The sequence below is a fragment of the Falco rusticolus genome, chromosome 11 (assembly GCF_015220075.1).
Source record: "Falco rusticolus isolate bFalRus1 chromosome 11, bFalRus1.pri, whole genome shotgun sequence".
Taxonomy (NCBI): domain Eukaryota; kingdom Metazoa; phylum Chordata; class Aves; order Falconiformes; family Falconidae; genus Falco; species Falco rusticolus.
In genome coordinates, this window is record NC_051197.1 from 24,137,453 (window position 1) to 24,149,558 (window position 12,106).

At 41.9% G+C, this 12,106-nt stretch overlaps 1 protein-coding gene across 1 annotated transcript; it reads left to right on the forward strand.

The window, feature by feature from the left end:
* Nucleotides 1–1,109: 1,109 nt before the first annotated feature.
* On the forward strand, nt 1,110–10,712 carry PRPF38B (pre-mRNA processing factor 38B). Its single transcript, XM_037404229.1, has 6 exons — nt 1,110–1,523; nt 4,942–5,010; nt 5,305–5,456; nt 5,543–5,603; nt 8,153–8,376; nt 8,637–10,712. The coding sequence occupies exons 1-6, from the start codon at nt 1,239–1,241 to the stop codon at nt 9,487–9,489; spliced, it is 1,644 nt and encodes a 547-aa protein (XP_037260126.1). The 5' UTR covers nt 1,110–1,238; the 3' UTR covers nt 9,490–10,712.
* Nucleotides 10,713–12,106: the final 1,394 nt, after the last annotated feature.

Here is a 12,106-nt window from a genome sequence, read left to right on the forward strand (position 1 = left end):
CACCTGTGCCCGGGGTACAGTCATTTTGGTGGACATTGTTATTTTTTTGGACAATCATCTGATGTTTAGAATCTCTTGGCAATTCTTTTGACTTGTGCATTCAGCTGCCCTTTCGTACCTCAGGTTCAAGCCTGACACCAAAGTACACAGCTAGGGTCATTTTTGCTTTTGCGAGAAAGCACGTAATTCAAAATCTGGAATTGGAAACCTTTGGATAATGAATTAAACGTAATCTGACAATTCAAGTTCAACTCATCTATCAGATATATTTCAGGTAAAACTGGAGGTTTTTTTCCCCTCTTTCATTCTGTTAGCATTTAAATGTAGACAGTTACTGTGTGAAATCCAGCTGTTTGTTTTCAAATGCATTAACCCAAATCTGATTGTTCCGAGTCTGTACGTGGTATCAGTAATTTCATAGGGATGTCCAGCTTGAATGTAGCAGCAGTGGACAGGGGACAGTGCGCGTTCTCGTGGGGTATGGCCAGGTTCTCGGAAGCTGCCGGACCCTCGCCAAGCCGCGGCCCCCAGTCACCAGCCCTGGTTGCAGGTGACCAGGCCCGGCCCTGCAGCCCGCAACACACGTTCTTCCCCCGAGATCCCTGTGTACTGAGCGACCCCGTCGTTATTTCTTGGCTTCTCCGTTAACGTGGAGGCAGCGGCGGGCGGCCGGGTCTCGCTTCCGCGTTCCTGCGGCGCCCTGGCCGCGTTCCCCACGGCAGGGGTGGCCGTGCCGAGTGCCTGGCTTAGGGCGGCGCGTCACGGTGGTGGCCGCGGCTGCCCCCCGGCCCGCCGCCAGCTCCCCTCGCGTTCCCCGGCCGGGCTCTCCCCGCCGCGGGGCCCGCGGCTTGGCCGTCAGGCGCCGCCTGGCTGGGGGCAGCCCCGCGGCCGAGCGGGCCCCGGCCGAGGGCCAGCGCTACTGCGGGCGGCCCCGACCGGCGCGGGGCGGGCAGCGGCTCGGCCTGGGCCGCGGGAAGGGGCCGGGCGCGGGGGGGGAGGGGGCGCGCGGCCTCCTCGTCCCCTTCCCCCCGGCCCCCGCCGCGCGCCGCCGCGCTCCCCCGCGGGGATTGGCCGGCTCGGCCCCGGAAGGCGAAGCCGTCACTTCCGCAGAGTCCGCCATCTTGTCAGCAGTCGGCGGAGGCAGCGCCCGGCCCGGCAGCCCGCGCTCTGGTGTGGCGCGGCCGCTCGTCCGCCTCGCAGGCCGCGTGCCGCCGCCCCGCTCCGGGCCCTGAGCCGCCATGGCCAACAACAGCCCCGTCGTCGGCGCCGGGAACTGCCAGGGGCAGCAGGCGGCCCAGCACCAGCCTGGCGCCGTCCCGCCGGCCCAGCAGCAGCTGCAGAGCGGAGCCGCTAAGCCGGCGGCCTCAGGCAAGCAGGGCAACGTGCTGCCGCTCTGGGGCAACGAGAAGACCATGAACCTGAATCCCATGATCCTCACCAACATCCTCTCGTCGCCCTACTTCAAGGTGCAGCTCTATGAGCTTAAGACTTACCATGAAGTGGTGGACGAGATCTACTTCAAGGTGAGCCCGCGGGCCGCGCCCTGGGCGCCGCGGACTCCTCGGGGCTGTGCTGGCGCCTGGCCTGGGCCTCCCCGCGGCTGGGGCTGGTGGAGGGGCGAGGCTTTGGTTGCGGCCTGCGGATTCTCTCTCTTGCTTTCCTGCCCCTTATCTTGCGGTAAGGGACGGGAGCAGATCTCTCTTTTTTTTTTTTTTTTTTTCTTTTTTTTTTTTTAATCGCTTATTCGGGGGAATCGAAGGTGCTGCCTTCTCTCTTTTACAAAAGAGGCGCGTGTCGCGTCTCGTTTGGAATTACGGAGCTGTAAGTCGGTTTTTAAGTGGGCAGCGTGAGCCAGGGCAGTGGGGATGAAATGGCCGTCTAAGGACTGCGCTCGCAGTCGGAGAGAGTGGGGAGGGGACCCGATCTGCATGCCGCTTCTAGAGACAAGCAGGCCCCGCTGCCTAGCAGTTGCCATGCCGTGTAACTGCGCAGAAGGTACAGTGCTGACTGTAGGTGGTTTCAGCAGGAGGTTGGCTGCACGTGGTCTTCTTCCTCAGTTAGAGGTTAGGATCCCCCTCCTCCAGGCCCAATTAAAAACCTAGTTCATTTTAGCGCTTCTCTTGGCTTTAGGTAGGATGTGCTGGGGAGATAAGTGAACTGTATTAGTGCACCCATGTCTCAGTTCTTGTTTTGTTAGCAGGATTGAATCAGTTTTGCAGCGAGGCTTCCATCAAGCCAGTCTCCCAGGTAGAGGTATGCATAATTAATGCTCATCAACACAGCCACATTCTTTGTTCCGATCATGAGAGCAAAACTTAGATAATTCAGCCTGCTGTCTTCAGTCAGCTGTACTTTGGTGCTTACTGAGATATTTTTCTCAGGTGAATTTATTTTGTTTGATAATGTTACTGCGTCAGTGGGTTTCAATGCACTTTGAAATAGTAATAAAAAAACCAAACACAACTTTTTTTGTCTTATTTAGCCTGGGCAAGTCAAGGTACTTAAGGCACTACAACTGTAAGAAGTAACTCCACGGCAGTATTTTGAATTTTTTGGCATTGTTTGCACTTCCTTATGAAAACAGTGCTACCGTTTTTCCTCTTAATGACAGCACTTGTCTGCTTGTGCTCTGTCATTTGGAGCTGACTATAATTCTCCTAATACTTAGAGTAATATAGATTGTTGACAAAGCTTCTCTAGAGTTAATTTACTGCTTACTGTGTATGGGAGAGAAATAATTCGTTCTGACTGTCAGTATGGAAAGCAGCAAAGTTTATTTTTCCAAGTGATGGTGAGAGCTGAAAAATTTATAAAAGAAGCATATTTTAAGAAAATTTTGAGAGGTTACTGTATTTTACATGGACCCTTTCAGATGTAGTAAAAATACTCGATGGGATTCATCTTCTTGGTATTGGTAGAGCTCAGCTGCAGTAGGCCAAATAGTTTGCTTGTCTGTGTTTCATTCCATAAGTGGCTTAATCTTAAATTGGGGAGGAATTTTGACATACCATTAAATATCTGCTTATTAATCTAATGTACATAAAGTTTGCCTACTGAACTTGACAGTTCAAACCGTGACTCAAAACTGCATGCTAAATAAAGAGAAAACTCAGCCCCTTAGTTACTCATGGGTAATAGATGTGAGGGAGAAGATAAGCTGATGGTTAAGGTACTTCATTGATAGGCAGAAAATTTAAATTGTTAGTGTTTTTAAATTCCTGAAAGATTGCTGGCTGCTTTTTTTTGAGTGCGAGAGTGCAATATCCACTATACCAGGGATTTTTGAATATTTTTGTCTTTGTTTGGGAACCAAAATCAGTGGCTAATTAAAAAATTAACAATTCTGGGTGCTGGATTATCAGGAAAGATGATCTTGAGTGATACAGGCAGCTAGCGGTAGGGACAATCTCTGAAGACAGGGACTCTGTCTAGATATTTGAATTAATTCACTTGTAGGATTGGTCTCCTGTTTCAGTTCTGTATTTGCAGAGTGGATGACTTCCTCTTTCTTTATCCTTGATCTTTAGCACTGTGTGCATGGCCTCAACTTCATTTAATCTGTATGCTTCCAACAAGTTAAGCAAATACAGCAGTCTTTGTAGGATCAAAACTTCAAATACTTTCTTCTGAAATAAACATTGTTTTCAGAGCTTTGGGTTTTATTACTGATATCTGTCAAAACCAGCATGTTTATGTTGGTTGTGGCCAATAAATATAACCATAATTAAGAAAATTGACAACTACATCGTGATAGTATCATACTTGATCCTTTGACTAGAAAAAATACTTTTCATTTCCTCTGAGAGGCAAAACCATAAATAATCAGAAGGATGCGCAGCGTTACTGCTGTAGTATTTGTGAACTTCTCATAATGATGCTAATACAGGAAGTTACAGTGGAATTTGAATTCTAACTATTGGCATCTGTCATGTTTCTTATTTAGATAAGACAGCAACTGTAAAAAAAAAACAGTTCAATGAGTCCAGCCATTAAATTATCTCTTGATTTCATGTGGTTGTGTACATAACCAGTTTTGTTTCATGTATTGCTAAAGAATTTTAATTTGTGAACTACAGTATAACTTGCCACAGACTTATCCCCAATCCAATATAACAGGGTTGTAGCTTTTTTGACTTGCTTTTATTTATTTTTTTTAAGTTGATGTGTTTAGGAAATATACTTGTTTGAGCCAGGCCTTACTTTTCTGAATTTTACAATTTCAAATATAGCGTAGGCAGTTTTATTGTTCTTAGCTTGTTTATGACTCTTATTGTGAAATGTAAGGAATGGTGTTGGTTAACTGTGTTCATGCACTTATCTCTAAATGCATCTCAAAAGATTTGAATTAGGCAAGCATTGCTCATTAGTACTTGGGAACTGTTTTATCGAAGATCATCAGGCCAGTCTACAAGAAAAAACTGGCTTTTTAGATTTAAATACTACACTTTATAGACATCTTGTGTCCTAACTGTAGGCAATACTCGAATCTCTAGTTAGGCTCAGTTATGAACATAAGGCTATAGGTTTTGGCTTCTTCAGCTGTACATCAGCAGGTATCACTGAAGTTGTTAAGAGACAGTTTATTTATTTAAAGGTGATTGTTTAGTCACCTTAGAAAATAGTAATGATGGGGTTTAGTCATCAAGTATTTGAAAGTTCATGCAGTATAGGATAAACATGGGTGCTTGCTTTGGTGGTGTGGGGTTTTTTTGTTTTTGTTTAAACTTCATAATTGTGGCTATAATTTCTTAATGTGGTAATTAAACAAAACAAGTGCTTTGCTGTAACGGCAAAGCAAACTTGATCTTGTATTTGGTAGAAGACAAGCTATTTAAGATTGATTTAGGATATCTGTAGTTTAAATTAGGTTTGCATAGGCAGTTAAACATTATGGAGGTTGTGATTGTAATGCTCTTTCTTCCCCCTCACCTCCCCTTTCAGGTTACGCATGTTGAACCATGGGAAAAAGGGAGCAGAAAAACAGCAGGCCAGACAGGGATGTGTGGAGGGGTAAGTAGAAGTACGTGACGCCTTAAATTTTTCTGTCTGGTAAATAAATATCCCAAGCATAGCTAAAACTTGTTTGTATATTGGCTCAGTCCCTAGATGTTATTATATTTATTACGAAGAGTTGATACATTCCCCTTGCTTCCAGAGCTGTGGATGCAAGTAGTGTTACTTCTTCTGCATAGCTCAGTTTGTAGACTTAGATTTTATCCTATATTAAGTTATCATTCTTTTGTAGATTTGGGGTATGTCTTTCAGACTTCAGTATTGTCACCTACATTTTTTTTCTTTTGAAAGGTACGTGGTGTTGGAACTGGAGGAATTGTGTCTACTGCCTTTTGTCTGCTCTACAAACTATTTACACTGAAACTCACTCGTAAGCAAGTGATGGGCCTTATAACTCATACAGACTCTCCATATATTAGGGCTCTTGGATTTATGTATATTAGGTGAGTGTCAATATAATCAACTAATGCCTAATCTAATACACACAAAGCCGTATGAAAATTTTACGGTTTTTTTTTTGTACTTTAAGGTACACACAGCCACCTACAGATCTGTGGGACTGGTTTGAATCCTTTCTTGACGATGAAGAGGTATGTCGGCGAGGGTAATAATTTGTTTTCTTTTGTTTCTTTTCATGTTACTACTTTTAGGCTTAAACATTGTTTTGATACGGTTTTCTGTAGTTTGAATGTTGCGATGTTATGTTCTTGAAATGTCATTAATTAGTGCAGAAAGCAGGTCTGAGCTGGGACCTGGGTCGTTTTTCTTAGGTTTCAAATACTTAACATAATTTTCCATTGGTTAGGATGTTACTGTGTCAAATATTACAAACCTGTGTGAAACAGGATTATTAAATCAGAATGCAGTTAGCAGGCTGGGTAAATGTGGCTTCTGTGTGGTTTTTAGAAAAAGTTATTTTTAAGCAAGGTATAGTAAGTCCTGAGAGTGCTACATTTGTATTTTGCATTTATTACTGGGACAGGGGGAATTCAATTCGTGCTTACATAGAAGAGTGGGAAGTGTATAGTAGAAACCAACATTCACCTTGAAAAACATTACCAAAAATCTCTGTGGTTATTATTCGGGTCCTGGAATAACTAAACCCAGGATCTCTTCAGAGGAGAAACAAACAGCCTAATTATTGCATAAGTTGGTATTGTGTCTGGTAACCTTAATATCTTTGCTAACGGGGCAAAAAAAGAAACACAGGTTGTTAACTGAAGAACAGTAAAGAAGGAGAATACCTCTGGTACCATAGCCCTGATTTACTGTCTGGAGAAGTGGAGTTGGAGTTGGTGGGTGCGGTTTCTCGGTCTATGAAGTTGACTATGCAGTCTGATATTTGCTGTTGCAATTTGTATTTATTGAGCAGGTTTTAAATTACATTCAAGATTTAAGAACGGAACAGGAATGATCAGTTGCCCTCTTCAGTGTGACATTAGGCATTTACTTCAAGAAATTTCAAATGTTGTGATTGCAAATGATGTCCAAATACTCGTATTAAAAATAGTGTTAATTATGCATGTATCTGACTGCAATGCAGTGTATTTATTTTAAACAGCTTATTTCATGCTAAGTATCAAAAACACTGTGCAAAGGGAACAGCTTTATTTCAGGTAAACCTGTGTTGTATGTTTGTAACAAAAATCAAACCACATTTAAATCTTGATTGCATTGCTGTGGTATCCTCCTTCTCCCTCAGGTGGTGCTAGTTAATGTGAACTCTTCTCTGCAATGTTGCATTGTAACTTATGAGGAGGATTGGGGTGGCTTCATTCGCAGGGTCCCACAAACAACTTGATTTCCAGGACAATAAAGCCATCACAAGTGCGATTCATTGTGCAGGTCTTAACTGGTTCATTATTCAAAGCACCTTTTTCAGTTTTTACATTTCAGTCCATGCAGTTATTGGTTATCAGCATATATTTGTTGTTGTTTAAAAACTCCCAATTTATTTTTGGCATTAGTGTTTCTTTCCCAGTCACTTTCAGTAGCTTTGTGTTATGTAGGAAAAAGTGCGTGGGGCTGCTTGTCTTGAGTTTCTTCCCCAGTCCTGGTCAAGCCCAATAGGACGAAGCAAATTTATATATATGGAATTACTTAAACCTACAGGAATTTTGGGTTTTCTCCAGTTCTTAAATATGGGGAAGCAGTTCATCCTTTGTCATGCTGCTGTGAAAAACTTCCCAAGACACAGGGTTAATTATAAAAATGTTTCTTATGTTTATTTTGTTCAACTGTACGTACTCTCCAGGTGCTACGTTTAACTCCTTTTTTTCTTCTTTAGATCTCTGCAGCGAATTATATTTGGAAAAACTGTATATCTGAACACTTAAATGTGTGTGAGTGCAAGCAGTTTTACATTTAGATTTTCTCTTCCTGTTTAGATAACAAATCTCACTTTCCTTGTGTGCTTGCACTATAGGTTTGGGACTGACAATAGCTGACTAACATGTCCTGAGCTGTGAGAGGGCATAGCAAGAAGGCCTTCATGCGGTAATGACCCTTTTCAGAGACAATGGTCATCATGGATTATGCGTTTCCAATTATTTGTTCATTTATTTATTTTTTTACATATTTCTAAATTAGAAACCTCACTGCTTCATGGCAGTTGGTTTGCTATTGCTTCCAATTCTGTTAGGATGCCATTTTGTACTAGAGGTTTTCCTATGATCATTTTCAGATAGGCAATGATGTAGTTCTTAAATGATTTAGGCCACAGGGTTGGGTATGATGGTATGCAGTTGTACATCCACAAAATGGAGTATTAAATGTAGTTTGAGAGGACTTCTCAACTTGTGGCGTTTAAATAAAATGCAAGATCATACCATATAACCAGACCGTGTAAGGGGATTTTGCGTTAATCTCTTCATCGACAGTCCCTTACCATCCAGATGGCTGCAGGATTAGTATGTGCCTGCATGCATATATATTAAGTCCCATTCCCTATCTGTAACGTACTGCCAAATCCAAAGGGTGCAGAGTTTGAATTTCTCTAAGGAAATGTATTAGAATATGAGACAAGTAAACTTTCATAATCATGAGACTTCAAGAGGGCAGTATTGTAGCAGCATTTTTTTTTTTAAATCAGTAATGAACATTTTTGACCATCAGGATATTTTTTGCTTGTATTTTGCAGGACCTGGATGTGAAGGCAGGTGGGGGTTGCGTTATGACCATCGGGGAGATGCTTCGTTCCTTCCTCACTAAGCTTGAATGGTTTTCAACGTTGTTTCCAAGAATTCCTGTGCCAGTCCAGAAAACCATTGACCAGCAAATCAAAAGCAGACCTAGAAAAATCAAGAAAGATGGCAAGGAGGGAATGGAAGAAATAGACCGGCATGCAGAACGTAGACGTTCAAGGTCATATGCGTGTTATTTTGAAAATGAATGTTAAAATGTTGGAACTACTTAGTACCAGTAACGTGTTGTTTTCTTACTGAGATTGGTTTTAAGGCAATAGGCAAAATGTTTGTGGCTGCTAATGGATTAAAATAATCAGATTATATTTGGTATTTAAGATTATATATAGACTGTGCACCTAAGGTGTAAACTGGAAAGCAAAGAAAGGCCCTTAACTTTAAAAGATTGTGTTTCATATTGAATATTTTTTATTTCAAAAGGTCTCCAAGACGATCCATCAGTCCCAGGAGGTCTCCCAGAAGATCCAGAAGCAGAAGTCATCATCGGGAAGGCCATGGATCATCTAGTTTTGATAGAGAACTAGAAAGAGAGAGAGAACGGCAGAGGTTAGAACGTGAAGCTAAGGAGAGAGAAAAAGAAAGGCGGCGATCTCGGAGTACTGATCGCACACTCGAACGGAGGCGAAGCAGAAGCAGGGACAGATACAGAAGCCGTAGTCGAAGTCGTGACAGGAAAGGAGATAGGAGAGACAGGGATAGGGAGCGAGAGAAAGAAAATGAAAGGAGCCGGAAAAAAGAGAGGGATTATGATAAGGAAAGAGGTAGTGAGAGGGAAAAAGATCGATCCAGAGAAAGGTCGAAAGAAAGGAAAAGTAAGGGTGATACGGAAGAGAGGAGACACAAAGATGACAAAGATGACAAGAAACACCGGGATGACAAGAGGGATTCCAAAAAAGAGAGAAAACATAGTAGAAGTCGAAGCCGGGAAAGAAAGCATAGGAGTAGGAGCCGAAGTAAGAACACAGGTAAGCGCAGCAGAAGCAGGAGCAAAGAGAAATCAAGTAAGCATAAAAATGAAAGTAAAGAGAAGTCAAATAAACGAAGTAGAAGCAGAAGCAGAGGAAGAACAGATAGTGTTGAGAAGTCCAGAAAACGAGACCAGAGTCCCAGCAAAGAAAAATCTAGAAAGCGTAGCAGAAGCAAAGAACGTTCCCACAAACATGATCACAGTGATAGCAAGGACCATTCAGACAGACACGATCGTCGAAGGAGCCAAAGCACGGAACGAGAGAGCCAAGAAAAGCAACATAAAAACAAAGATGAGACTGTGTGAACTCTTTCAGAAGTGGATCACATTGAATCCTATAAATGTTTGATTAAATCCTGCTTATTTTTTCTTAAAGTTGAGATTGTGCAGTAGTTGATGAGCACTCTTCTCCAACCTCCCTCTAGGCTGCAGATTGTCATTTCCTATTTTGGGTAGGGAAGTGCCTTTGTAAACCCATTCAATGCATTGACGGTTTCAAACCATTTGTTTAGTTTAATTCGTAATGCAGAGATTGTTCTTGCATTTTTATTGTTCAGATGTTTCTGAAATGTACAGTCTGTACATATGTCCTGAAAATGTTTTAATTCCTTTGGCATGGTTGCCATGTTGGTTAAATTTGTATGAGGCAATAAACTGCCACTAATTCTACTTTCATTTTGTAGACGTGGAATTATGGTTTGTATCCTGAAGTTAGCATGGCTGTGCTTTACATAATGGTATGGCTTTTAGGGATGGATCTTGAATGTGTATTATAGCTGAGATATTTATGTGCATACAATGTACATTGAGGGCTGGAGATTTAGAATTAACATTTATGTCCACTGTACCTGCTGTTTTTCAAAAGCTTTTAAAATGTGTTATGTTGTTGATCACCACTGGTGTTGAGAGTGGACTTTCAAGGAGATAGTGGTTTTGATGCAAAGATTTAGGTTATGTTGGGGCTTGTTTAGGAAATCTTCAGAAAGGCTACCTCAAGCGGACACTGTAAAGTTTGACAGATGAGAACCGTAGCCATCTATGCTTTTTATTTGTTTGGAAGAAAAAAGGTTACATGCTTCCATATTTTTTTTAAAAAAACACAATTTACCCATTTGTGGTCTTTTAATGCGTTTAGTCAGCAGCTGCACTCTTGTCATTTATGATAATCCTGGGCTAATAAAGGCATTGAAGACAGGAAGAGGGAGGTAGGAAGAAGAAAATTATTACAAAGGATTTCCGTTTCAAGCTTCCAAAGCATTTTTATAAGTGTAAACATTTAAAATAACAATTACCTGATAGTGTCCTTTTTTAAGTCATATTTTCTACAAATAGTAAGGTTTGCAGTTTGTGCTGAACATTTCATCTGGCAGATTTTTTTTAAACAGGTTGTTAGAAGCAAAAACCAAAATGCATTATAGAAAAAAAAATCATATCATTAAAGTCCAAGTCTATTTGATAGATTATTCTGATGACTTGTATACTAAGTGAGGAGAACCATCTGGAATAAACTCTCAATTAATTCCTTTGTATTGGGTGTCAGCTTTTCCCTGCATGTTCCTTGCCAGTTGAAGAGTGTTTGGGTTCCTCCACGTTTCATTTTCAGACTAAGTGACACTTGGTACGAGTAAGGGATTTCATGTAGCGAGGACCTTTATAAGGAAGATGAAACTAACAGAGAAATGCAGCAGCCCCAAAATAGGAAGAACATTAATTGTGACTCATTCATGATCATGAAGTGACCTGAAGCTAGAAATAAATTGTTATTTATGCAGTTCTTGCTTCTGTGTGATGCAGGTCATGTAGGCATATTTAAATATTGTTTGTTTGTTTTTTTAAACCTCTAGAAGAAAACAAACATTGCTTGAATTTCTAACAATATGCTTCATTCCATAGGATTCAAGGAAGCAAAAGATTACAAACTCAGTTTTTTCTTCCTCCCTAATTTTACTGTTTTCTGAATTGTTAGCCTTTCCTTTGTCACCATGATCCTTAGTAGTAGAAATCTTTTAATACTGAGGTTGTTCAGATACTGTTTACACTTTTGTTACCTGATCTTAAGTATGAGTTTGACAGAAAGCTTAAGCTTCAACTTCATTCCATTGCAGCGTAAAACTAAAATACTGAGCTCTCATTTAACAGAGGAGGAGAAAAACTACTGGTCACTTAAGAAATACCCTGGCTAGCAGATGGTTAGAACTGTCTGCAGTCTGCCAGGGGATTGCAGGGATTCTATTGAAACAGTGAGGGCAACTTTACTTACCTTATTGTCACTAGAAGGCTTTTGGCCTTGTGCGTTTTTAACCTTCAGCCTGTGATTTTCTGAACCAATGATGTTCTCGGACAGGGAGGCTGCAAGGCCAGTGTTCCGTCAGGGAAGATGGGTTACTGACTTGCTTGTTCTTTCAGGGCTCCTTCTCCCCCCCCACCATTGGGAAATGCAGGGAGAGAGCGGTTTATTTGCAGGCAAATTCCAGATATCTGAGAAACAACCTTGGACCCGAAGGTGGAGAGCGCCGCCTTATTACCATGAAGATAGTGAATGTTTTGATACAGCTTGTGCGAAGACCAGCTTGTGCCAGTATCTCTTATGAGTGCAGTAATTTGGGGACTTTTATTTTTCAATAAATAGTCCTTTCTGACTTCTGGATTTAATCCGTATTATGTGCTCAAGCTAGCAGTGTAAGGGATAGCACAATATTAATGACAGACCAAGACACCTGTCCGAAGTTATCATCGGGATTCAGTGTCTTGCAGCTCTTGGATTTGGATAGAGGGACTCTTCAGTTCCTCTTTGTCTTTCTGATGCCAATTTTATTCCACATGACCTTCCTTGAAAGCAGAAGGAACGGATCCACAGCAGCTGTGGTCAGGACTGGTGAGGTCAGCGGAGCCTCCGAGGCAGCTGCCAGCGGTACAGCTGCAG

What these genes read in the sequence shown, in the direction of transcription:
- PRPF38B (XM_037404229.1), top strand. Translation starts at nt 1,239, where the DNA reads ATGGCCAACAACAGCCCCGTCGTCGGCGCCGGGAACTGCCAGGGGCAG. An exon ending in CCTTTCTTGACGATGAAGAG is followed by an intron (nt 5,604 to 8,152) that starts GTATGTCGGCGA and finishes TGTATTTTGCAG; the next exon opens with GACCTGGATGTGAAGGCAGG. An exon ending in GCAGAACGTAGACGTTCAAG is followed by an intron (nt 8,377 to 8,636) that starts GTCATATGCGTG and finishes TTATTTCAAAAG; the next exon opens with GTCTCCAAGACGATCCATCA.